Source organism: Rhinoraja longicauda, chromosome 3 (assembly GCF_053455715.1).
Source record: "Rhinoraja longicauda isolate Sanriku21f chromosome 3, sRhiLon1.1, whole genome shotgun sequence".
Lineage (NCBI taxonomy): Eukaryota > Metazoa > Chordata > Chondrichthyes > Rajiformes > Arhynchobatidae > Rhinoraja > Rhinoraja longicauda.
The window spans coordinates 25,900,064-25,927,336 of NC_135955.1; the positions used below are offsets into that span (position 1 = coordinate 25,900,064).

At 40.5% G+C, this 27,273-nt stretch overlaps 1 protein-coding gene across 4 annotated transcripts in view; it reads right to left on the minus strand.

The window, feature by feature from the left end:
* Nucleotides 1-27,273, minus strand: part of kiaa1958 (KIAA1958 ortholog) — a 106,281-nt gene that overhangs the window by 31,592 nt on the left and 47,416 nt on the right. For 2 of the 4 annotated variants that reach the window (XM_078395016.1, XM_078395014.1), the window contains exon 3: nt 1,918-2,084. In XM_078395016.1, coding sequence (XP_078251142.1) covers nt 1,918-2,084 — 167 coding nt within the window. Of the gene's footprint in view, nt 1-1,917; nt 2,085-15,225; nt 22,660-27,273 lie in introns of those variants that run through there. The other 2 variants (XM_078395013.1, XM_078395012.1) reach the window with 1 other exon arrangement.

Here is a 27,273-nt window from a genome sequence, read left to right on the forward strand (position 1 = left end):
CAGTTCACCATTGATCAATGTTGAAACTCCTGTTTCATGTGGAATTTACACCTGATAAATCTATTTATCTCCTCTCCTAACATCCTTAATTGTTGGTCTCTTTTCTCATCGTACTTTCCCAGTATATAAACTTTTGAGTTAAACATATTACAAACTACTCATCTTTTTCAGAATTTCCTACAGCACAGTCAATGAACGGTGGCTAGATCAGAGAAGTAAACAGAGGATGCCTTTCCACATGTGAAACTAGACATCATGGGCAGTTTTAAGCTGATTACGTTTACCTGAGTACTTGGAATCAAATTGCTGGACGTCAGATGGAAAGCCGTTTAATATTTTGGTCAAATTACACCTGAACAGCAATGGTCACTTATCTTTTGTAAACCACCTCTTTATACCATTAAAGATGATCATGGCTGCTTGAAGCAAGTAGATGATGAAATCATACAGTTCTCAAATCGTGATGACCACAAAGGGACCTCAAAGTATAAAATCCATTCAGCAAAGTAAACTTGAAACAGTAATTCCAAATAGACCATGTCAAAATTCAATGTGAATATTTTTCCCTCTCTGGGCCATGTCCCAATGTGACAGCAAGTTAAATACTTAAACCTCTGGATAAGTTCTCCTGCTCCTAATGGTAATTCATATTACGATACAGAAACAGGTGATTGGATCCATCTGGTCCATGCTCTACATGAGCCTCCTCACAAAATGTATATCATTTCTTTCCATTCTTTTTTCCCTTCTATTTTACACGAGCTTCATCTTAATGGCCCTCTGCTATTCACCTCAACCTCTCCCTGCAGGAGCAAGTTACACATTCTCATCATTTCAGGCTCCTGTGAATCAATGTTGCAAATCAACAGATCAATCAAAAAACGATAATTGAACATTAATTTCTTTCTAAAGATTCTATTCTTGACAAAAGCTTTCAGGAGAACTTTTAAAACAGGTGTTTGCAAGGACTGTCAAAATAGATCTCATGCAGACAACGATAGAGGTGATATTCCCAAATTCAAAGTTAACAAAGTTCAAATTCACAGCTTTCAACAACTGAAAAAAAAGGGAGACACGAGATTTTAAAAAACGGTTACACAAATTCCAAGAAATGCATAGAATGAAGAAGGACTGAAGGAAGTCGCTGTGTATAGTGGTGCTTTGAAGGAGTAATTCAGTTTGGTCCCAAAGCTGGAAAACTTTCCTTCTTCTTGTATTTAACAGAATGTTTAATCTCGCCTTAATAAAAAAACTTTCCTGCTCAGCCTCAGCCAAACTTATCTTGATTTGGGAAATTGCTCCGACCGTGCACAGTTTTCAGAATCCATCTCAGTTTCATTGTGTTATATTGTGGTACCATTGCTAAAGTTGGTGTGACGGACCTTCTTCCATTTCTTACCCTTAATAAAATCTTAATGCAAGTGTTCTGTGCAAAATCAATACCAATCACTTGCAGCAGATGATTTAACAGGGAAATGCAGAACCTTCCTTCAAGAGACGTAATTCTGCTAGGACCAATCCTCCCAATCTCTCATTTCAAACAACAGATCAAGTCATCTTTTCACTATCATATTCCTAAACCCCTCTCTCTGGAAACGCCTAGGCTTGCTTTAAGATACTGGGTAAATATACAGAGAAGATAAAAATGCAAATTAGAGGTTTGTGTACAGTTGGAACACCAGCATGGAGAAGACAGGTCAAGACATGGAGTAGATCTAGGCAGTGGTAGACATGGAGTAGATCTAGGCAGTGGTAGACATGGAGTAGATCTAGGCAGTGGTAGACATGGAGTAGATCTAGGCAGTGGTAGACATGGAGTAGATCTAGGCAGTGGTAGACATGGAGTAGATCTAGGCAGACAGAAAGGTCTGTGACTGCACTGTGAACATAATTAAAATAAGTTTTCAAATGACTTACCTTGGTAATGTCCATATATTGCTTCAGCTCACGTGTTACACACCAGTACCGCCATACATTCAGTGAATACAGGGTCGCCTTTGTGGTGTTGGCACTGACAGCGCTTGTACAGAGCTCCTTCAATTCACCGTCAAATTGTGGAAACCTGTTGAGTTTTCCTGAAAGGGCTATATAAAACAAAAAAAACAACCCAGCGGTGACGGCCAAGGTCAACTACAAAAGGAACAGTGCAATACCCACACAACAAAAGTTATCTGAGGGGGAAGGGTGTACAACAGCTGCAAGAGCCAATACTAATAAATAAATGATTCCTGTGATGTCCAGATGGTAAGATCACAGGATCTTAACACTCTAACACTCAGTAATTACAGACCATGAATTGAGGGCATTCACTGTATGACCAAAAGTTGTGATTTATAAATTGTGGCCCTCTAATTATGCTTTTATCTGTTCTTTCCACAGTTTCTTTTAATTCTCCTGATAGAATCAGAATTGTACAGCACTGAAATGTGCTTTTTTGCCAGGCCGTTTTTGCCCCTACACTAATCCTTGGTGGCACGGTGGCACAGCGATAGAGTTGCTGTCTTACAGCATCAGAGACCCAAGTTCGGTCCTGACCATGGGTGCTGTCTGTATAGTGTTTACACATTCTCCCCGTGACCTGTGTAGGTTATCCCTGATTTCCTCCCACACTCCAGAGACGTACAGGTTTGTACGTTAATTGGCTGCGGTAAAATTGTACATTGTTCCTAGTGAGTGTAGGAAAGTGTTAGTGTGAGGGGATCATTGGTCGGCGCGGACTCGGTGGTTCGAAGGGCCTGTTTCTGTGCCAAAACTAAACCCATGTGCAGGAAGGAACTGCAGATGCTGGTTTACATTGAAGACAGATAGAAAACTAATCCCATTTGCCTGCATATAGTCTTGTCCTGCCATCAGCACCACTTGGGTTTCAGAAGTGCCACACTGAGACCTTTGCCAACACTTTCCCCAGAGTTAGCCAATAAGTTGGAAGTAGAGCAATCTATTTACAGCATTCTACAAAATTTGTTCAAAAAGAGTCGTTAACAAACTACATCCATTAAAATTGGCAACCAAAACTGCACTAATATTTATCATAAAAGCAGGGCAAATGTCATATTAATTTCTCTGGACACAAGTACATAGGTAAAATCTTAATGCAAATGTTCTATGCAAAATCAATACTAATCACTTGCAGCAGTGATTTAACAGGGAAATGCAGAACCTTCCTTAACTGCACTGTTAAACTGGAAACTTGTCAACTCTAAGCAAAATATAAATGAACATGGCAACTTTCATGCATGTAACATACCTCCATAATCTATTTGGGAACATCACTAATGTGCTAAACCAGAAATGACAGCAACACCAATACATTAATGTACATTAAATGCCATTAAGGGTCTTACCATATACCATTAACTGTACATACCACTTACATTCTCCCTCTCAAAGTGCAATAACTACTTGCTTGGATTAAACCATTATTATGGAGTCCACTTCCTATTCAGATACTAATTCAATGACGATTTGAGGAATGTGGTCATACAATACTACTACTTCCTTTTATTGGTGTTGATTTATTATTGTCGTGTGTACCAAAATAGAGTGAAAACTTTTACAGGATTTCTGCAACATTATGAAGTCAAATAAAGAATAATGAGCATCCAAGTATTTTCATTTGATTTTTAATGAGGCATTAAGCATTTTTTAACTACTCTGAATTGAGAATGTCAGGATTCAGGACAACTAACACATGGATATAATGAGCTGGTTATTTTTAAATTCACACAACACACACTCCATTGGTGAACACCTGAAACAAACTTTGATTACTGTAAAAAGCATTGAAGATTTTCTGCAACCCAAAGCAAATTGCTGTTTCATATATACAATAAATCTACTGTGACTCACTCAAAGCCCAGAGCACTCAAAAAAGCTAATTCAAACCAATTCTACTGTGGTTTGTGAGGATCAAAGGGATAAAATGGGATTTCAGAAACTGGCAAAATGGATCAAAAGCAAAGTAATGGCCTCAATGAGTACACAGACACTGTAACATCCTCTGTCAGCTTTTGCGAGGACAGTTGCATTCCCACGAAGACCCGGATCTGGTTCTACAACAACAAGCCCTGGTTCACAGCAGAACTCAGACAGCTCCGCCAGTCAAAAGATGAGGCCTGCAGGAGCGGGGATACAGACCTATACAGGCAGGCCAAGTACAAGCTGAGAAGAGGAATCAGAGCTGCCAAGGAAAGGTACTCTGAGAAGCTGAGGAGCAAGTTCTCAGCTAATGACTCTTCTTCAGTTTGGAAGGGCGTGCAAGAAATCACCAGCTACAAGAGGAAAACCTCCTTGGACAATCGTCAGCTGACCAACGACCTGAACGAGTTTTACTGCAGGTTCGAGAAACAGAAACATAACCCTGGGACCCCCTCCCCCCACCCCCAATCACCACTTCACACGTACTCACAGACAGACTCCAGTTTGCAAAGACTGGCACCTTTCCCTCCCCCACCCCTCTGCAATCACCAATTTGCACATACTCACAGCCTGACTCTAGACGGGACCCTCGTCCACTGCCCAACATCAGTCTGACTGACCACTTCTCCATCTCCAACAATAGAAATTGTGGAGGTGGAGAGGCTATTCAGGAAACAGAAAAGCCAGAAATCTCCAGGACGGACAATGTTTCCCCCTCTACCCTCAAGCTCTGTGCCGAACAACTGGCACCGGTCTACACAGACATTTTCAACCAGTCCCCGCAAACCTGCACTGTCCTTGCCTGTAGACAAAAAGACAAGGATCACTGGTCTTAATGACTACAGGCCTGTCACACTGACCTCTGTAGTCATGGACATTTGAAACACGTGCTGGCCCAGCTGAAATACATCACAAACCCACTGCTGGACCCCCTGCAGTTTGCATACCGGGTCAATAGATCGGTGGATGACGCAGTCAACCTAGGCCTGCACTTCATCCTCCAGCACCTAGACCGCAAGGGGACCTATGCCAGGATTCTGTTTGTGGACTTTAGCTCTGCATTTAACACCATTGTGCCAGAGCTACTACACTCCAAACTCTCCCAGTTGACTGTGCCTGAACCCCCCTGTCGGTGGATCATCAACTTCCTGACGGACAGGAAGCAGCATGTGAGGCTGGGAAAGCACATCTTGGACCCGCAGATCCTCAGCATAGGAGCACCGCAAGGCTGCGTACTCTCCCCTCTACTTTCTCTACACCACCGACTGCACCTCCACAGACTCCTCTGTCATGCTCCTCATGTTTGCGGATGACACAACCCTGATTGGACTGATCCAGGATGGGGAGGAATCTGCCTACAGACGGGAAGTGACACAGCTGCTGTCCTGGTGCCATCGCAACAACCAGGAGCTCAATGCTCTTAAGACAGTGGAACTAATTGTAGACTTTCGAAGAGCTCCTCCTCCCCTCCCCCCACTCACCATCAACAACACCATAGTCACATCTGTGGACTCATTTAAGTTCCTTGGAACCATCATCTCCAGGGACCTTAAATGGGGGCCACCATCGACTCCACAGTCAAAAAGGCCCAACGGAGGATGTACTTCCTAAGGCAACTGAGGAAACACAATCTGCCACAGACAATGATGGTCCACCAAGCACGACATCCGGAGGCTGCAACGGATCGTTCGATCAGCTGAGGTTGTTGGCTGCAACCTCCCCCCCCCCCCATTGACGAACTGTACACTGCAAGGGCCAGGAAGCGAGCGGGCAAGATCATCTCTGACCCCTCTCACCCTGGCCACAAAATCTTTGAAGCACTTCCCTCTGGAAGGCGACTCCTGGCTGTCAAAGCAGCCACAGCCAGACATAAAAATAGCTTTTTTCCACGAGTAGTAGTTCTACTCAATAACCAAAGTCTGTAGTCTCTTTTTTGCTCTGGTTTATTTTCACCCACATGTTTAGACCGTAATGTTGTATCCTTATTGTTTTGATGTGTTTATGCTTTATTCTTAATTGTTAACTGCATGTTTGTGTTGTCATTTGTGAGCGGAGGCACATTCCTTGTATATACTTGGCCAATCAACTTATTCATTCATTTCTAAGGACACGCAAAATAAGAGCACAAAAAAATAGAAGCAGGAGCAGGCCACATGGTTCCTTGAGTCTCCCTGCCGTTCATAATGATCTAGGTGGATTTACCCAAGGCCTCAACTACTATGCAATTTACACATAGCTCTCAATTTACTGACTTTCAAAAAAATATCTATTTTTAAATACCCTTGATCCTGCCTCTCTCTACCTGTGGGCAATATTTCTAGAGATTCACTACCCTCTGTGAGAAAATGTCCCTCAGTTTTAAATGTCCACCCTTTATCTCATAACTATGTCCTCTTGTTCAGACTTCCACCTGTGAAAATATCTCAAAATATACCCCAACATGATCACTCAATAAGTTCACTCCTAATTCTTCTAAATCCTGAAGAATACACATTTGACTTTTTAACCACTCATGATAAGACAACACACATCGCAGGAGTAAGTCTAATGAATCTATTTTGGACTGTCTCCAATACTGGTATATGGTTTCATAAATAAAGGGATCAAAACAATACACAGTACTCCAGGTAGGGCCTCACCAAAAATTATAATAACATTTCCCAAATCTAAACTCCAATCCACAAACAATAAGGGCCAATATACCATTGCCTTCCAAAGCATTTAGAAATATAGAAAATAGGTGCAGGAGGAGGCCATTTGGCCCTCAGAGCCAGCACCGCCATTCATTGTGATCAAGGCTGATCATCCACAATCAATAACCCGTGCCTGCCTTCTCCCCATATCCCTTGATTCCACTAGCCCCTAGAGCTCTATCTAACTCTCTCTTAAATCCATCCAGTGATTTGGCCTCCACTGCTCTCTGTGGCAGAGAATTCCACAAATTCACAACTCTCTGGGTGAAAAAGTTCCTTCTCACCTCAGTTTTAAATGGCCTCCCCTTTATTCTAAGACTGTGGCCCCTGGTTCTGGACTCGCCCAACATTGGGAACATATTTCCTGCTTCTAGCTTGTCCAGTCCTTTTATAATTTTATATGATTCCCTTTACTGCACTTACATACTAACTTTTTGTATTTCATGCAAAACTAGGAGTTTCAAGCAGAACTCTGCATTCCCTCTATACCCTACTCATTTCCAATCACTCTCTATTTGGCTAATAGTCTGCCTTTAAATTCTTCACACTAAAGTGTGTAATCCTATATTAAAGTACATTTGCAATCCATCCATGTTTTCATCCAAGTCATTTATATCTATCACAAGCAACAAAGGTTTCAGCACCAAGTCCTACAGGGCACCGCTGGTCACAGACCTGCAGCCAGTACACTGATGTTTTTATCACCAGCAAATCGGAATACCTTACACTCTGACCCCTCCTCAAGTCATTAACTTAGTGAAATAATTAAGGATTGGTGGAATCTAGGGACACTAGAATCTGCAACTCCCTGATTTTACAACCCGTTTATTCCAAAGGAGAAACACGGAACTACAGATGCTGGTTTACAAAAGAAAACATGTGTCCCGATCCAAAACATCCCTCGTCAGTTCTCCAGAGATGCTGTCTGACCCAGAGTTACTCCAGCACTTAGTGCCTCCATTTATTCCAACTCTGCCTATGTTTAAATTAGCATTCAGTCTATGTTAACAACCTTCCCCCATTACTATGACTTTCTTTCTTGTGCATTAACGTTTATTGTGGCATTTTCATTAAATATTTTCTGAAAATCCAAATATACTATGCACACAGGTTGCCCTCTATTAACTTTGTTCCTTGCATTCTTGAAGAGAAAGTTTGTCATATGTAACTTCCCTTTCATAAACCACATGGAATTGGTTTAATTTCATTAAACGTTTCTAAACGACGATTATAGACTCTTCCCAAGAAGAAGGGTCTCGACCCAAAATGTCACCCATTCCTTCTCTCCAGAGATGCTGCCTGAACCGCTGAGTTACTCCAGCATTTTGTGTCTACCTTCCCAACATAGCATCTTCCCAATGACAGATTTAAGCTAACTGGACTAAAGTTTTCTGCTTTTTGTCTCACTCCCTTCTTGAACATGGGAATAATCCTTGTGGTTTTACAAACCAAACATACACTTCTGGAATTTAATAAGGTTTAAACATCTTTAACCAAGGGCTCCACTATCGCTGCTACCATTTAATTTTAAACCATTGAATATAGGGCATCAAGTTCTTGCAACTTAGATGATTCACCTTTCTCAATTAACCCCTTTAAAAAAAAATTGAAATAACTGTTTGTAGTGTTATGAAATAGCTGCTTAAACATCTGGAACTGCTCATCCACTGACCTATCCCTTAACCTACTTTCCCAGTCCAACTCTTTCTTAATACCTGTAAGATGCCCTTATGTAAATTGAGAACATCAGGTATGGACGAAAGGTGCTTCCCTCAAAGTGTACCTGGAATTCTACCATTGTCTAATCACTATTTCCTAGAGAATCCTAATAAATGAGTTAATAATCCAACCTCAATACACATGTCCAAATCTACAATAGCCAGGGTATGTACTGTATATTGCTCTAAGAAATATCATTCTCTGGAGTGTGGGAAGCTGATGGGAGACTTGACAGAACTATATAAAATTATGAGAGGCATAAGTAGGGTTGATAGTTAGACCTCTTCTCTCAGGATGTAAGTGTCAAATTCTGGAGGCATAGCTTTAAAGTCAAGAGGGTGAACGCTTAAAGGTGATGCGTGAAGATGTTAATGTCTAATAAGAGCATTTAAGAGTCTTTAAGATAGACACATGAATCTGCAGTGAGTGAAGGGATATGGATCAGGTGCAGGTTTAGTTTAATTTGCTATCATATTGAACACAGACATTGTGCGTTGACGGGCGGGTTCCTGTGTTACATTTTGCTGTTTTTGTTCTGAGACACAATCCTTGGTGCACATGGCAAATTTCTCTTCCATGAAACTCTTGCTAGTTTGATTAATCCAATCAATATACACATTAAAACCACCCATGATCATTGTAGTTCCTTTCTTACAGATATTTGATATTTCCCCATTCATGCTCTGATGTACTGAGGTAACATGTTGGGGGCTTAGAGATCACTCCCATTTACGTCTTTTCTCTCTCTAAAGTTATTCCTTATTTCCCCCCAAATTGATTCCTGATGCAATGCACCTACATTGCTACTCACGAGTGTACTGACACATTCCTTGATTAACAATGCTACCCCATCCCCCTTCTTTTTGCTATGCTTTGGGAACATTAAATATCCTGCAATAGCAAGTTCTCAGCATTGGCCATTCTGCAGAGATCTCTGTAACAGCTATTCAATGAAACGTGTTTATTTCTGTTTGTGCCTCTATCTGATCTTGTTAAGAATGGCGTGTGACTTCAAATAAAGAGCCCTTGGGCTTTGACATTATTTATAGACAAGAAAACCAAATAGGTCTGAAACATAAGAGATAACGTATTTACCTATTTTGTGCTCAACTATTTTCTCTTTAGCCCTATGTACTAATGGTATATAATTTGCCTGGATTGCATACAAAACAAAAGCTTTCCACTGTATCTTCGTATACGTGGCAATAATAAACCAATGTTTGTAAATGAAACATGACAACTCCATCAGCTTTAGTATAATCAACTGGGCTATTATTGCGAAACTGCTTTACTCAAGCTTCTTCAGTTGTGGATTCCTCAATCGGGAACACACCCAATGACCAACATGGTACGTGCATGGCCACCATGCTCAAGTGAACATCAACATGGCATCACATTAAATGATTATAGGGATTGTCAAAACTGACCCTGTTTTTGCACCAGAATGGAACTTGTTATCACAAATAATAACAGCAAATGTAGCTGAATTTAAAAGGGAAGCAAGACTTGAGGGAGAAAGGAATTAATTGAAAGGTATGCCAATAAAGGTTTTAAAAAATACAGTATCTTTCATGTACTTCCAAAATATCCCAAAGCATTTTGCAGGAATAGCAACATAATGCCACCCAGATAAGCTGTTTTTGTGATGTCAAACAAGCTAAAAATATCGGGCAGGATGTTTCTCTTCTTTTCTATTAAATAGGATCTCTTAGAGAACAGATTTGATCTAGCCTTATTGCTTCTGCAGAGTACTGGCACATCCGACCATGCAGCACTCCCTCAGAACTGCATTTGTGTGACAGCCTCACGATTCGATGAAGAGACTGGTGTGTTGCATGGTCTCTTGTATAGATCTATGAGTCTGTTTCTCTGCTGCAACTTCCAGACCACCATCTCTTGAAAGGTTCTTGAATATTGACCTTGCTCATCTCCGAACAATGACATTCAAGTGCATTCTTATTTGGTCCCAGGCTTAGCTTAACAGTGTGAGAATCAAGGAGACTGTAGTTGAGCCTGTGTGGGTCATCTATTCACTGAACAAACCAAAGCAGCTATTAAAAGAATTATTGATATATTCCTTATTATTTATTAGCTTTAGATTTCAAGTGATTTACAATTCCCAGTCCCTCTGCCCTGATTAATTAATACCTCTTTATGTGATCTTCTCAAAAATAAACTAGTACTGAGATGGGTCCTGAAAGAATTCCCAAAAGTAAATGCTGATTGTAGTCACCACCAAGTTGCGGTGCAATCATCCCCAAGCCACAAACCATCTTGCTGAAAAATAAAAAACACCACTACTCCTTAACTGTTGCCAGTCCTAAATCTTGCAACACCAAACCCAATAAGGGTGTCAGGGATTATGGGGTGAAGGCAGGAGAATGGGGTTGGGAATGATTGAATGGTGAAGTAGACTTGATGGGCTAAATAGCCTTATTCTGCTCCTAGAATTTAGGAGCATGAATAACACAGCAGGAGAACCATCACCAGGAGACTGGAAATGTTCAAGGCAGCCACTCACCACCATCAGATGGAAAATTTGGAATGGGTAATAAATACTGCCATTCCAGCAATGGCCACATACCACAAGTAAATTTAAGATAATTAGATTTACAATTTATTTTTATTATAGTTGACAGTTTGGATTATTTAATCTCCTTGCAAAAATTCAAAGCATGTAACAATTTCATCCTCGAGACTGGTCCCATTACTCACAGAAAGACCATCTTTCAACACACACGAGGTCACACTAGGCCAACTGTTGCTGCTTAACATATGACAGTCAACATGAGCCCTAATTCTATTTTCAGACACTTCTGGAAAGTTGTTCATGCTCCATGATATATACTTTACATGCTATGAGATTGCTGTAGGGCAATGCTTCAGAGCGGCAGGTTTGCAACCTACAGTTCCAACCGCTGGAGGGAGTCTGTGTGGATTAAAGAACAGCAGGACACAATGGATGCTTTCAGAAATTATGGCTGAGCAATTTGAGGGAAAAAAATAAATTCTTGCAGTTAAAATTGCATTACAGTATTAATCTTTAGTCATGAGCTACAGATTTATTATGGCACGGAAAGAGGCCATTCAGCTGACAGGTAGACTTCCTGTAGAGCAATCAACTTAGTTCTAGCACTCTTGCTCTTTCCCCCTCTTCCTACAAATTATTTCCTCTCAAGTGCAACCGGTTCCTTTTTGAAAACAAAATTGATTGTTTCTGCTGCCCTGGCAGACAGCAAGTTCCGCATCATTCAGTGAATGTTTGCTCCTCACATTTCCCCAGTAACCCATTGCTTGATATCACGGTTATGCAGTGATTCAAAATAAAACAAAAACAGTTTTCAATCACAGTTTTAATTAACCATGAAACAAGAGGTAAATTACCACCTTGATGCTCCCAAGTATTTTTTGCTGTAATCAATGAAACATTAATACTTAGTTCTTATCATGCTTATATACCTCTATGGTTCGTACCTCCTTTTAAACTCCACCAGAGGATGTGGTGAGGGGAGAGAAAGGGAAAGGAGGAAGAGAGAGAAAGGGGCAGAAGCCTTGCTCGTTCCCTTTGCAGGTCTCTCTTTTGCTTTATCAAAAGTTTTCTGAAAGTACAGGTACACAACATCCACTGGCTCTCCCTTGTCCATTTTACTTGTTACATCCTCAAAAAATTCCAGAAGATTTGTCAAGCATGATTTCTCCTTTGTAAATCCATGCTGACTCGGACCGATCCTGTTACTGCAACCCTATTGCATCTTTAATAATCGACTCCAGCTTCTTCCCCACCACTGATGTCAGACTAACTGGTCTATAATTCCGTTTTCTCTCTCCCTCCTTTCTTAAAAAGTGAGATAATATTAGCTACCAATTCACAGGAACTGATCCAGAATCTATAGAACATTGGAAAATGATCACCAATGCGTCCACGATTTCTGGAGCCGCCTCCTTGAGTACCCTGGAATGCAGACCATCAGGCCCTGGGGATTTATCAGCCTTCAGTCCCATCAGTCTACCCAATACCATTTCCTGACTAATGTGAATTTCCTTCAGTTCCTCCGTCATCACAGGTCTTCGCTAAGGAAGACATAACCAAAGTACCTGTTCAACTCCTTGTTCCCCATAATAAGTTCACCTGTTTCTGTCTTCAAGGGACCAACATTTGTCTTAACTAATTTTTTCCTCTTCACATACCGAAAGAAGCTTTTACTATCCTCCTTTATATTCTTCACTAGCTTACCTTTGTACTTCATCTTTTCTCCCCATATTGTCTTTTTATTACCTTCTGTTGATCTTTAAAAGCTTCCCAATCCTCTGGCTTCCTGCTCATCTTTACTATGTTATACGTCTTCTTTTATTTTTATACCGTCCTTGACTTCCCTTGTCAGCCACGGTTGCCTCTTACTCCCCTTAGAATCTTTCTTCCTCTTTGGAATGAAATGATCCTGCATCTTCTGGATTATTCCCAGAAATACCTGTCATTGCTGTTCCACTGTCATCCCTGCTAGGGTCCCTTTCCAGTCAACTTTGGCCAGCTCCTCCTCCATGCCTCCATAGTCCCCTTTTTTTCCAACTGCAATACTAACACTTCCGATTTTACCTTCTCCCTTTCAAATTGCAGATTAAAACTTAACAGATTACTTTCTCTACTTCCTAATGGTTCCTTTACCTTGAGTTCCCTTATCAAATCCAGTTCATTACACAACACTGAATCCAGAATTGCCTTCTCCCTGGTAGGCTCCAGTACAAGCTGCTCTAAGAATCCATCTTCAGGACAGGAAGGCCCTGCAGAGAGTAGTGCGTTCGGCAGAACGCACCATGGGAACTACATTTGCCCCCCCCTGCAGGACCTATACATCAGGAGGTGCAGATCAAGAGCAAGCAAGATTATGAGGGCCCCTACCACCCCAGCAATGGACTGTTCCAGCTGCTATGGTCAGGCAAACGCCTCCGCTGTCATCCTGTGAAAACGGAGAGGATGAGACGGAGTTTCTTCCCACAGGTCATCAGGACTATTAACTATAACTCTAGGGACTAAATTTTCTTCTCTGTATTAATTTTAATTTATATCCTGTAATTGTAATTTTTTTTGCACAATCCGCAGGCATTGCCACTTTCATTTCACTGCACATCGTGTATGTGTATATGACAAATAAACTTGACTTGACTTGACTTGATCTCGAAGGCACTTTACAAACTCCCTTTGTTGTGGTCCAGTACCAACCTGATTTTCCCAGTCTACATGCATGTTGAAATCTCTCATAACCACCGTAGTATTACCTTTGTTACATGCCATTTAACTCCTGATACAACTCGCACCCTATCTCCAGGCTACTGTTTGGGGGCCTGTAGTTAACTCCCATTAGGGTCTTTTTACCCATACAATTCTGGCAGGCAGATTTGCCTGCTACACGGGTGGTTTTAAACTCAATAGTGGGGGGTGTTTCAAATGGGATAGACAAGGATGGAGTTAAAGGAAAAGAGAGTATAGGAATAATTAAGAAACAATTATCTCTTTTTAGATAAAAGAGGGTAAATTAATTAAAATACATGCATAATTATTTCTGAAATAATTGAATGAATGTCTGAAACTAACAATCCACTACTGAAAAATTCTGCGCTCCCAAATCGTAGCTAGGCTGTCTAAACAAGTATGAGATTATTTATGCAACTTATATTATTGCTTGCATGACCAGTGTGACTTTCAGTGTGACCATCATGGTGCAATTAAAATCTTTCGATGATGAAAATTATACTTTTTGATAAATGGTTGATACTAAACTGCAACCACATTAAAATTTCTGCCTTCTTATTCTCTCACTCAATCCACTCAGATGAATAAAGATCTGAAAGTTACTGGGCTGTAAGCAATCAGATAGATACTGAGAGATAGGACCATGCAAGGAATTGACGATAAGGGTATAAGCTTTAAAACCTTTGCTAATAATTGCAGCAACATTTAGCTCACTGGTCTTAGCCAAGTTTGAATACATTTAAAACAGATTGAAAAAACAATCCATCTGCCACATAGGATTTTCCCAGACAAATAAATTCAGCAAATAGTGCATAAACTGCAGCACAAAATTGACCATAATTTGTATCAGTGAAAGCACAAGCAACACAGGAATCACACCAGTACACTAGGCTTGTGGTCGGGTTTAAGGCAACATTTCCCTAATGTCTGCATAGAAAGGAAATCCACAGGCCTGACCTAAATGTGGTTTGATCCACAGCAATGTGTTGATGCTTAACTCCCCACTAAAATGGCCTGGTAAATGAGTTAGTTACTTAAAAATGTAGAGGCCCATAATTCACGTAGCATATGCAGAGATCGAGCAGAGGCATTTAATTCACATACCCTAGGCTGGTATCTCAATACAATTTCAAAGTGCTGCTCTGTCTTTTGGATGAAACATTAAACTAGCAATGTGGGTGGATAAGATTCCAGACACAATTCAAATGATGACGAGGAAAGTCTTCCTGGTGTCTTGGCCAATATTTACCCCTCAAGCAACATAACTAAAATAGATTATCTAGTCATTATCACATTACTGTTTCAGGGATTCTGCTGGGTGCAAATTGCCTGTTGCGTTTCCCACAGCACTCCACAAGTATTTTCGAATAAACCAAGAACATTATAGGCACCGTTTAAATGTAAGATTTCTTGTCTCAATTAGATATTGGAATTTTAGTTTGATTTAAAAGTGAACATTGAAAACAGATTTCCATTCTGCCCTTTGAATAAGCTAGGATGAACACTTCATAGAACAGGTATCAGACACTCCAAACAAAATACTTAGCATTTTAAATGACAAATATTACACCCCAACTATTGCACTGGATAAAATTGCTTTGGGACAGCTAAATGAAAGAACACTCATTCAGTCAAATAAAACGTCATTATTTTTATTACTTGTGATCCTTCATAAAAGCCACAATCAGAATGCATAATTTGTTATCGTCAACAACAGATTTTTGATGACATGATACAGGTACAGGAGATGTTACTATAAACGTAACTGCGTGATTCTTAACTCAGAGGCACAACACTGAAATGAAAAAAAACCTAACCAACTCATCGATTTATTCTTTATTTTCCGGCAAATAGTTCATTTTCTACAAACACAGAAACTCCAAAGTAGCATGCAGCAATCAAACAGACACGTATTAACAACGTTTTAAACAGATTCATTTTAAGGTATATGCCTGGGTTTAAAAAAAATATGTTTCCATGATTTTTTGAGATGCTACATTTCCCCCCCCCATAAACAGCCAAGATGTTAGCCTACCAATCAATTCGATCACCTTGAAAAGTAAGCACTACAACAAATAAGCAAATGCCACCCCAACATCTCTTTCGTCTGAGCAACCCCAACAAAACAAATTGACAATACTGAAGAACATTAGTTAAATACATTCTCTTTAAGAAATGAAGCCACACACACAGGAAATATTAAAATCAAATGCATGTCACATTCATTCTATTTCAGTGGAATACAGTGTATAGTGAAATATTTATTCATTGACATATGCATTTATCACACAGGAAATGTGGGGAAAGTTTAGAAAAAAGACATCCCTCTGCTACATTATATCTTTTTCAACCTGCTCTGCTTCTCTCTATTCCCGTAGTCTTACAAAATAGCAGGAAAAGGGGTTATTTTGCAATTATTTTTGTTTGATTCATCACATGTATCAATAAGTCAAAACAGCCAATGAAAGAAGTGATTGGAGGAGATATACCAAACACTCTTCCAAAGGAGTAACTAATAGATTATTAGCAGCAAGTGGTAACATTTCTAAAAAATATCAAATGAAAATAAAAGTACCTACAAAATATGCTTAGTCTGCACTGCAACAATACCACTTGATAACAAAATGCATAGAGATTTGCATGTTTTTTTGGCAAGACAGCAACCTTTCATTGACAAAATACTGTTTAATATCCAAGTTTTATTTTGCTGAAACAAAACCAAGTTAACCTTCATTTGAAAGCTCAAAGCCAGGATATGGTGTGGAAATGAAATATTTCAATCTCACTTAATCATAAGGTGCACATTGTGAAATGAATAATCAGAGTGCAGTTTGTGCACATCTTAGAATTTGTGTATGCTGTATTCATCGCATCAATAAAATGCCTGTAATCACAGGATAACATTTTGGTTGCCCAAATACAAAAGACTACCTATCCAGCTGATGAAGATGGCAAAAATCTAAAATAAGATACGAAAAATTAAATAAAAACAAAATGCTGGCAATGCTCAGCAACAGCATGGAGACAGCTCAGTTCAAAGTTATCAATCAGAAAAGGTAACTCTTGATCTTCTTGGCACAGATGCTGTCTGACCTGCTGAGGTTCTCCAGCATTTCCTGTTTTATGAGAAGAATCTCTCCTTCCAGTAGAAAGGGTGACAGTGTGTAGGCAATCTGGTAAAATTAAGTGTCCAAACAAAATGGTTGGGCTCAAGTTTTCAAGCAGCAAAACTGTTAAGATTTGAAGGCAGTTATAAATTGTTAGAATAACGACTCCCTGGTTTCAGACATACCTAACTACAACTCACATAGTCAACATAAGTCGATGGATAATATATTTCGAGTGTTCAAAGAAAATAACTGCAGATGCTGGTACAAATCGAAGGTATCACAAAATGCTGGAGTAACTCAGTGGGTCAGGCAGCATCTCAGGAGAGAAGGAATGGGTGACGTTTCAGGTCGAGACCCTTCTTCAGTCTGATGTCAGGGGGGTAGGGCGGGACAAAGGAAGGATATAGGTGGAGACAGGAAGATAGAGGGAGAACTGGGAAGTAGGAGGGGAAGGGAGGGACAGAGGAGCTATCTAAAGTTAGAGAAGTCAATGTTCATACCGCTGGGCTGTAAGCTGTCCAAGCGAAATATGAGGTGCTGTTCCTTCAATTTGCGGTGGGCCTCACTATGACACTGGAGGAGGCCCATGACAGAAAGGTCAGACTGGGAGTGGGAGGCGGAGGTGAAGTACTCAGCCACCGTGAGATCAGGTTGGTTAAGGCGGACTGAGCGAAGGTGTTGAGCGAAACGATTGCTGAGCCTGCGTTTGGTCTCGCTGATGTGGAGAAGTTGATATCTGGAACAGCGGATACAATAGATGAGGTTGGAGGAGGTGCAGGTGAACCTCTGCCTCACCTGGAAGGACTGTTTGGGTCCTTGGATGGAGTCGAGGGGGAGGTAAAGGGACAGGTGTTGCATCTCTTGCGGTTGCAGGGGAAAGTGCCTGGGGAGTGGGTGGTTTGGGTAGGAAGGAATGAGTGGACCAGGGAGTTACGGAGGGAACGGTCTCTACGGAAAGCAGAAAGGGGAGGAGATGGGAAGATGTGGCCAGTAGTGGGGTCCCGTTGGAGGCGACGGAAATGTTGGAGGATAATTTGTTGGATATGCTGGCTGATGGGGTGGAAGGTGAGGACAAGGGGGACTCTGTCCTTGTTACAAATGGGGGGAAGTGGGAGCAAGCGCGGAGCTGCAGGATATAGAGGAGTCCCTAGTGAGAGCATCATCTATAATGAAAGAAGGGAAGCCTAGTTTCCTAAAGAATGAGGACATCTCTGATGCCCTAGTGTGAAACACCTCATCCAGGGCACAGATGCGACGTAGACGGAGGAATTCGGAGTAGGGGGATAGACTTTTTGCAGGAGACAGGGTGGGAAGAAGTGTAGTCCAGATAGCTGTGGGAGTCAGTGGGTTTGTAGTCGATGTCAGCCACTAGTCTGTCTCCTGTGATGGAGATGGTGAGATCCAGAAACGGTAGGGAGATGTCGGAGATGGTCCAAGTATATTTAAGAGCAGGATGGAAATTAGTGGTGAAATGTATGAAGTCAGTGAGTTCTGCATGGGTACAGGAGGTAGCACGAATGCAGTCGTCAATGTAGCGGAGGTAGAGTTCAGGGATGGGGCCAGTGTATGTCTGGAACAGGGATTGTTCAACCTACCCGACAAAGAGGCAGGCATAGCTAGGGCCAATGCGAGTGCCCACAGCTATGCCTCGGGTTTGGAGGAAGTGGGAGGAGTCAAAGGAGAGGTAAGAACCAGCTCTGCTAGGCGGAGGAGAGTGTTAGTAGATGGAGATTGGCTGGTTCTACGGTCGAGGAAGAAACGGAGGGCTTCAAGGCCATCCTTGCGGGGGATGGAGGTGTAGAGTGACTGGGCATCCATGGTAAAGATGAGGGAGTGGGGGCCCAGAAACCGGAAGTTATTGAGGAGATGGAGAGCATGTGAGGTTCTTGGACATAGGTGGGGAGGGATTTGACCTGGGGGGATAGGATGGAGTCGAGGTAGGTGGAAACCATGACTAGAAACACTCGCAATACACTGCACTAAATGTAGGTCATCCACAGCATCTCAAAGTAATTTTCACAACCAAGGTTGTTAGTTTTTTGCTGGGTAATAATGCACCATGGGATCTGGGACCAGGGCAGGTGGAAAGTATTAAGGTATCAATTAGCTATGACAAGTGAAGGGTGGAAACAGCTCAAGGGTCCACTCCTGTTTATATCTTCTGATCCCAATCTAAGATTAGGTGACACAGCATCAATCGGAGACCAAGACAGGATTTATCTGGCATGGCTTGGATGTTATCTGGATTGACTCATTGCGAGAGTTGCAAAAAGTCAGTTTAACCAAGATCTGATCAATATCGCACACATAGGTTAGCATGGATCACCATGAATAAACACCTCAGCAGACTACCTGACTATACCAATATTATTGGTACCTTCAAGGACCAGAAGCCCAAGAAACTGTAACTCTTCACCAACTAAGTCTTTACTAAATTCTAAGCGCAAGCTAAAGTGGGCAACTATTTTTTTGTGCTTAACATTTTGCTCTTTAATCCTTTGGGAAGCTCATAAACTGGGAAAAATAATGTTATTCTTTAACAAGTACAGTACTATTTAGGGCTAGCTACAGGGCAAAACAAGCATTACATTATGAAAACTAACAATAAAGCAAAAAACAAAACCAACTGTACATGCAATAAAGTTTTAAAACTTTATGGAGGGCATTATGTAACGGCTTATCCACACACTATTCTAATAAAAGAAAAATTCACAAATTATCATGAATAACTAAACTACACTTTAGGCAGTGATGTTAGAGTTTCATAGTATTCTAAAGAATTTCAAACACGGGTCATAATCTAGTCATACAGAACTCTCAGATTGACCTCAACCTAAACTAAAACAAGAATGGGTTATTTTATCCCTTCAAGTATCCTTTGACCTTTCAAAACACCTAATTTGTGAAAGATTTAGAATCAAACTGATTTCCTGCAGAATTAGAAGTGCATTACAATTATGGGCACATTTCTCAATTCATCTTGATTCCATTTAAATTCTAGTGTTTAGATGCTCAAAGGGATAAATTAGCCATATACATCAACTTTTATATATTAGCTTTTGATTAAAAAGTAGTACCTAACTGTCTCCTTGTTAAGTAATCTTTGCATATTAATTGAAACAATGAACTCTATTGATGTAAATAGTTCCATTTAACACCCCAAATCCATTTTAGTCCTCCCCCAAAGTAAGTTTTGACTTTTTATTGAGAAGAGTGTTATCCGGCACATTATTATGGTGGAAACATTTCCTTTCAACAACTTTAAAACTCTGCAATCTTTTTAGTTGGTCAGACTGGCAAATGGGCCAAATTTGCAGAAAGAATTTAAACAGATTCCACATTTGGCTCTATAAATTGCTACAGAAAGTAAAACAGTGTCCTGCACAAAGATCTGCTTCATTTTAAACTTCACTAATGACTATACTATTAATACAAACTGATAGTCTGCCAATCCTTCACTGATGTGAACATAGTATCAGGTTCTGAATTTCACAGCAAATTTAGCTCCAACAAATATACTTGTGTGAGAGAAGCCTAGTTATAACTGCAAATCCCCATCAGAAGAAACATTCAAAACTTGTGACTTCAATAATACTAACTTTAAAAAAAATCTAAAACCAAATTACTAGTAGATTTTCACGAGCAATTTTCAAGTATACAGAGCCTAATGAAATAAAATAAACAGATAAGAAACTGTGCATTTACAACACAATGTTACGAGGATATTGAATTTCTTCCTCGGTATCAAGATAACTAGAAGATGAAAAGGTTAAAATGACAGGAGGCATGAAGTACTGTCCAACCATCACACGAAGAGAATGTTCAGATACTAGTCTGTTGTGATTCAGTTTTACCCAGTCTAACATTGTCCTAAAAATATATTTTGCACTGTTTCTTGGTCAGATGCTATGGGATTGGATCATCTGGTCCACACAGTTGGGTACAACTGAATTCTATAGGTCACTGACAGTGGCCCCCAAACTCTGAACACATTTAAATATAATTGCTAATCATCGACATTTTAAAAATAAATTTTCAATCTGATCTTTTTTTAATCACTTGTTACTTTAACTGTTAGGGAAATTTGAAACAAAATCCTAAGAGGATCTCAGAGTTAGCTAACTACTCTCAATTATAAAAATAGCATGTCCTCACAAGTTGGCAAACTTATAACATCTAAAGCACTACATCTAGGACTTGGGGGAAGAGACAGGGTATGGGTGGAAAGGGGGAGCATGAGGCATTGGGAAAGAGAGAAAACACTGACAATGAGAAATGGCGTAAAACAGAACAGAATTAATACTGGGTTAAACAATTAATACTGCAGCTTTGGAAAGAGGCTACCAAACCTTTGGGTCCCTGGCAAGAATGTTCAAAAATAGTGTTTCCATTTCACCTATCTGGAGATTTGTAAATTAAATCTCCAGATTGGCATCCATCATTCAGCAAAACCCGTCTGGAGATTTAATTCATAAATCTCCAGATTGGCATTGCTGAATGATGTTTGTAATCCTTCTTCAAAGCTTATAACTCTGATATACAGGAACATTTGTTAAAGAAATCTGTATGGAAAACCATCCTTATGAGTCATGAGAAGAAGTTGAGAAATATAATAAAAAGATTTAACATCTTCACAGAATTAAAGTATTTCAAAAGAGAGATTTAAGTTCCTGATGTCCACAGATTTGCTTGGAAAAAAATAATTCAGACTGACATCAGTACATATTTTTCTTTAAAAAATGGTTTTAAGAGAATCATTAACTGTACAATTCATCGCCGATTTTTTAATGTGCTCTATCTCGAGACATAATTCATTCACACAATTTAAAAACTATACCTATCTGTGACTGATGAATAATTGGAGTCTATAAAATTTCAAGAGGACAGAGGATAATATAAAATAATTTTTAAAATTCCAAAGTAAAGTTCTGTTAGGCTGTATCAGAGGAAGAGTCAAAAGAACCGGAGATGATAAAGTTGCCTGCGTTGTTGAGACCAGACATTGACTGGGCAGCTTGCTGGCTCAGATTGTTACATATCAGGACCAACTGGTTGCTTTGCGCCTCAGACAGAGAACTGCAGCTCTGGTAAACGCTAAAGTTGGTCTTCCTTCCTGGAATATTCCCCTTTTCGCACATAGTTTTAACCATTTTTGAGAGCTTATTCTTCCCAAGGGATTGACTATTGTACCAGTAAAGTGCAGCCAGATTGCAGACTGGCTTGATGGACAGATAGAAGGGAGCATCTTCGTAACGCATAGCTGGAGGGCGTCTTTGTGCGTACTCCTTGTAGTCCTGCACTGGGCATGTCTGTGAAGAATGCGGCGTGGCGTAAATTCTGCACTCCGTTCCTGCTCTCTGGATCTTCCCTTGTGCGTCAGAATGGTCTATGATTTCCCATTCCAGGTACTCCAAGCCTGTCTCAGTTACGTGCAGTCTGATATCCCCCCACTTTAGTGTGGAACTGTGAAACCCTGCACAGTGCCCGAATGCTTTAGTGTTGTTTAGCCACACGAGGTTGAGCAGACCTTCAGGGTTATATCTGCTTAGCAAACCTCTTTTCCGTAGGATGAGCTCATCGGCAAAAGTCAGTTTCATTGATTTATGTGGCTTGTTTCCTTTCCCTTTGCCTCTCAGCTCAAGCTGCTTCTGCTTAAGTGCTTCTTGGGAGCGTCTGAATTCCTTATCTCTTGTTATACTGAACCCATATTTGTATTCCTTCAAGTACCTTTCAAGTCCACACTGATAGTTGGCCAAACTGTTGGGCTCGTACTCAGAACCATCTTTCTGCCTGGCATCCACAAAGAATGAAGCTAGGTATTCATTAAGTTCCATACATGGTATGAATTGGATTTCCCGATTTTCATGTGGATATTTGGAAAGGAGGAACTCTCTGAAGTTTCTTAATGCTGTCAAGGTGCTTCTTACAGTTTTTTCGTTCTGTTGACCCTCGCAGCCTCTTTCTTCGTTTTCTAAAAATGGAAAAGGGAAGGGAAAAGAGAAAAAAGTAAGCTGCTCATAAAGCCAATCAAAACTAAATTTCAATTTCGCAAAGGCCAGTGGAAAACGATATTACATACCTGTCTTAGGTTTCAAAAGCCAACTTCAATTTCACAAATGACGTAAAAATTAAGGCACAAAAACTTATCAAAAAGGTCCTCATGTCAACGCTGCACTTTTATTAATTATGAATTAAGGAGAGTGATTAGATATCAAGGACAGGCCATTTCAGAACAAACATGCCAACTCCCCACAATATTACAATGCAGATTTACCCAATGCACTGCCTGCAGATGATGCCAAAAGTCAAGCAACATCAGTATGAATGTTTTAAACAAAGGGGCAACAAAATGACAAATAGTCTGCCTACATTACAGAGATCTAATCAGCAATTAGAGAAGTCTATTGGTAGAGTAGGAGACTGGTGTAAAAATAAATCCTTTGCAGTTTAAACAAATGTAATAGAGGCAGAAGTTTAATTTACATTTCCTGTAGATTCATTAAATTAATCTCCATAAATGGAATGCGGGAAAATTATCGAGAGTTTAATTAAACATTCCAATTGAGATGGACACATGTTTTGAAGTGCAAAATATTTGGGTCAACTATTAATAGTTACACATTGGTTACTGGCGATGAGAATTTTATCAGTAACGAATAGTAAAAGACGAGCACACATCTGTACACCCCTTTCCAGAAACGGCTTCAATATTGAAAATATCACTTGCAATACAAGTCAGGTTTGTTAAACAGACCCCATAAGAATGCAAAAAAGCCAATGTTTCTACTGTGCATATGCTCAAGCAAATTGCCACATGCTTTGTGCTTACACCGTACAAATGAGCAAACCTGCTAAATTAAATTTTATGAAGCGTATGAACCAAACACACTATAAATGAAGTACAACTATCATTAAATGAAAGTCCAATATCGTAAGTACACAAAAGCAAAATACTGTAAATGCAGGAAATTTGAAAATTATCTTGTAAATTTCCCACAGGCCAAGTAGTATTAGTAAGAAGGAATCAGAGTGAAAACCTGACACAAAGCACTGGAGTAACTCAGGTGATCAGGCAGCATCTCTGAAGAACATGGATAAGCAACGTTTTAGGTTGGCCCCCTCTTCAGTCAAGTCTAAAGAAGGGCCCCGACCCAAAACATCACCTGTCCATGTTCTCCAGAGACGCTGCCTGTCCACTGAGTCACTGCAGCATTTTGTGCCTTTTAAAAAAATAGCCAACATCTGCAGTTCTTTGCATTCACAGAATAAAAATCTGCTGTGTTAACTCCCATTTCTTTTTCTCCAGGTGCTGCCAAACATGTTGTTGTTTTTCCTATGATACAATATATAAGAATACTAATTGCTAGAAAGGGTAGGAGGAATTACTAGGAAGATCTACTTGGATTTTCAGAAAGCTGTGATAAGGTATAGATAGAAAGTTGGATAAATGGCAGAAGGCAACGAGTGGGGGGCTTTTTCTAGTTCGCTGCCAGTGAGTAGCAGTGCTCCGCAGGGGTCGGTTTTGGGCCCACTATTCTTCTCGTTGTATATAAATGATTTGGATGAAGGAATTAATGACTCTGTGACCAAGTTTCCAGATGATACGATGATAGGTGGAGGGGCAGGTGGTGTAGAGGTAGCAGGGAGTCTGCAGAAGGACTTGGACAGGTCAAATAAGTGCCAAATGGAATATAGCATAGCAAAATGTGCGGTCATGCACTTTAACAATAGGAATAAATAGTTTCTGAATGGGAAGAGCATTCAGAAAACAGAGATGCAAAGGAACTTGCTGGTACAGAATTCCCAAAAGATTAGCAAGGAAGGTAAATGCAATGTTAACATTTATTTCGAAAAGGACTAGAATATAAAATCAGCGATGTAATGCTGAGGCTTTATAAGGCACTGGTCAGACCACATTTGGAGTATTGAGAGCAGTTTTAGACCCCATATCTGAGGAGGGATGTGCTGGTATTGAAGAGAATCCAGAGGACGTTTACAAGAATATTCCCAGGGTTGATTGGGTATGATGGGTGTTTGACAGCTCTGGGCCTGAACTGGCTGGAGTTTATAAGGACAAGGAGGAATCTCATTGAAACTTACCGAATACTAAAATGCCTGGATAGAGTGGATGTGGAGAGGATGTTTCCACTAGTGGGAGAGTCTAGAACCATTGAGTACACCCTTAGAATAAAAGGACGTAACTTTAGAAAGAAGACGAGGAGGAATTTCTTTAGCCAGCGTGTGGTGAATCTGTGGAATTCATTGCCACAGGCCGTTGTGGTGGCCAAGTCACTAGGTATTTTTAAGGGGGAGTTTGACAGATTCTTGAATAGTAAAGGTGTTAAGTGTTGCGGGGAGAAGGCAGGAGAATGGGGTTGAGTGGGAAAGATGGATCAGCCATGAATGACTGGCGGAGTAGACTCTATGGGGCAAATGGCCACCAGCTCCTTAGACTTTTGATCTTACAAAAAAGAATACAAGAACAACTTTATATAAACAGTGAAGAGAGTGTGAAACTCTCCAAGATATTGCATGGTTGAGGCAAATAGGACAGATACATACAAGAAGACAGAAAGAAATTAAGCGACATGCTGGTAGAATTAGATGAAGAGGGGGAGGCGGAAGCTTGTACGGAACAAATCACACATTTGGTGAAGATAGGTCAAATGGCAGTTTGCCATGTGTAAAAGCCATACAAAAGGCATCTCAGTCTGCTTAAACAATTAATACAAATGTTTTCAGCTATGCAGTGTAATAGAAGCACCTCCACAGTCGTAAATGTAACTCAAATGCTGTAACTTCACCCTATTTCACAAACAACAAGGGGGTATCAGTGCTCTGAAATCTCATTCTTTGCTTTGTCCTACTTAGCATCATAGACGGACAAATGTGCAACCATAACGGTGTTGAATTTTTGTTGCCGAGTACAGCGAGACTCCAGATTGTAAAGAAGAAAATGAAATGCCGAGTAGCCTTGGCAAGACATGAAAAAAAAGGGGCTTAAATAAATTGAGGGAAAGAACCAAGGAAAAAAAAATTTTGTTTAAAAAGATGGAATTGGATATAGCTGTGGTATTAGCCAGGCCATCGAGTCACAAATCATGAACCTACCTGATTTTGAACACATGTTGAAACTTGGTTTGAATTTAAATCGTTCTCAGTGGTACAATAAGAAATTATTGCTTTAAGTTTCTTTCTTGTCCCACCATTTCAAATTCAAATGTGTGTGGATTTTCTATTTCAGTGTGAGATTTCAATCTTTGTTTGGGAGCATATAACTGAAATGTTTTAAGTCACATTACTTAAATTTGGTGTAATGCTGAAGGTGTTAGATGGTTCTCTAACTATCCTTCAACCATATAACATCCCGCTTGTTTGTAAGTCAATGCAACTGGAAATTCTTCTACTTTCAATAGGAATACACTAAGCCTGCAACCACTGTAAATTACTATTCATTCACCAGTAAGTCAGACCATTACCAAGGGCACAAAAATATTTATTCCAATGTTTCTGAGCAGAGGAAGCTTATGACAGGACATGACAATTAAATGATAAGCCAAAATCAAATCTTTAAAGCATTTTCTGTTGAATTCGCAAAATCCCAGATCATAACCAGATCCACTGGGTGGCGCTCGCAATGGCTGCCTCGCCAACAGTGTCTGTCCCTACCTTCTCTGTTGTTTTATAGTCTGTGTTAAATGTATGTTTTAGTGTTCTTTAGCTGGTTTTATGTGGGGGGTGGGGGAAAGCTGTTTTTTAATCTCTTACCTCGACGGAGATGTAATTTTTTTCCCGTATCGTATCTCCGTCCAAACTGCGGCCTAACATCGTGGAGTTGGCGGCCTCTGCTGGAGACCGATTTTCAGGAGTTCCAACCGCGGGAGCCTTCGGACTTTAACATCGAGCAGCTGGCAATCCCTTTGCCAGGGATCGACCTCTGAGCTCCAAACGCGGGTGCCTGCGGACTTTAACATCATGGAGCATGTTGTCCCTGGTTACAGACCCACTCCGGGGGCTCCAAGCCGCGGGAGCTTCGACTGCCCCACGCAGGAGCTTCGACCGCCCCGACACGGGAGCTTCAATCGTCCTGATGCAGGGGCTTCAACCGCCCCGGCGCAGGGGCTTCGATCGCCGGCTGCAGGAGCTTCGATCGCCACGGCAGAAAAATGAGCAAAGAAGATTAGACTTTATTGCCTTCTATCACAATGAGGAATGTGGGGAATCCGCTGTGGTGGATGTTTATGTTAACTTTTATGTAGTTGTGTGTCTTGCTGCTTTTTTTTTTAGTATGGCTGTATGGTAAGACGAATATCACTGTACCTTAATTGGTACACGTGACAATAAAAGACCTTTGAAACCTTTAAAAACATTTTTGGAATAAACCACAAACACTAAAGTATCCAGGGAAACTAATACACATAAATTGGGACAGAAACAAAAAGTTGGAGTAACTCAGTGGGTCAGGCAGCATCACTGGAGTACAAGAATAAGTGGTATTTCAGGTCGAGAGATAAGGAGATGTTCAAGAATAAATTTCACAATAAAGTAGTCCATGCCAAATGACCCAGATAACTTTTATGGATAA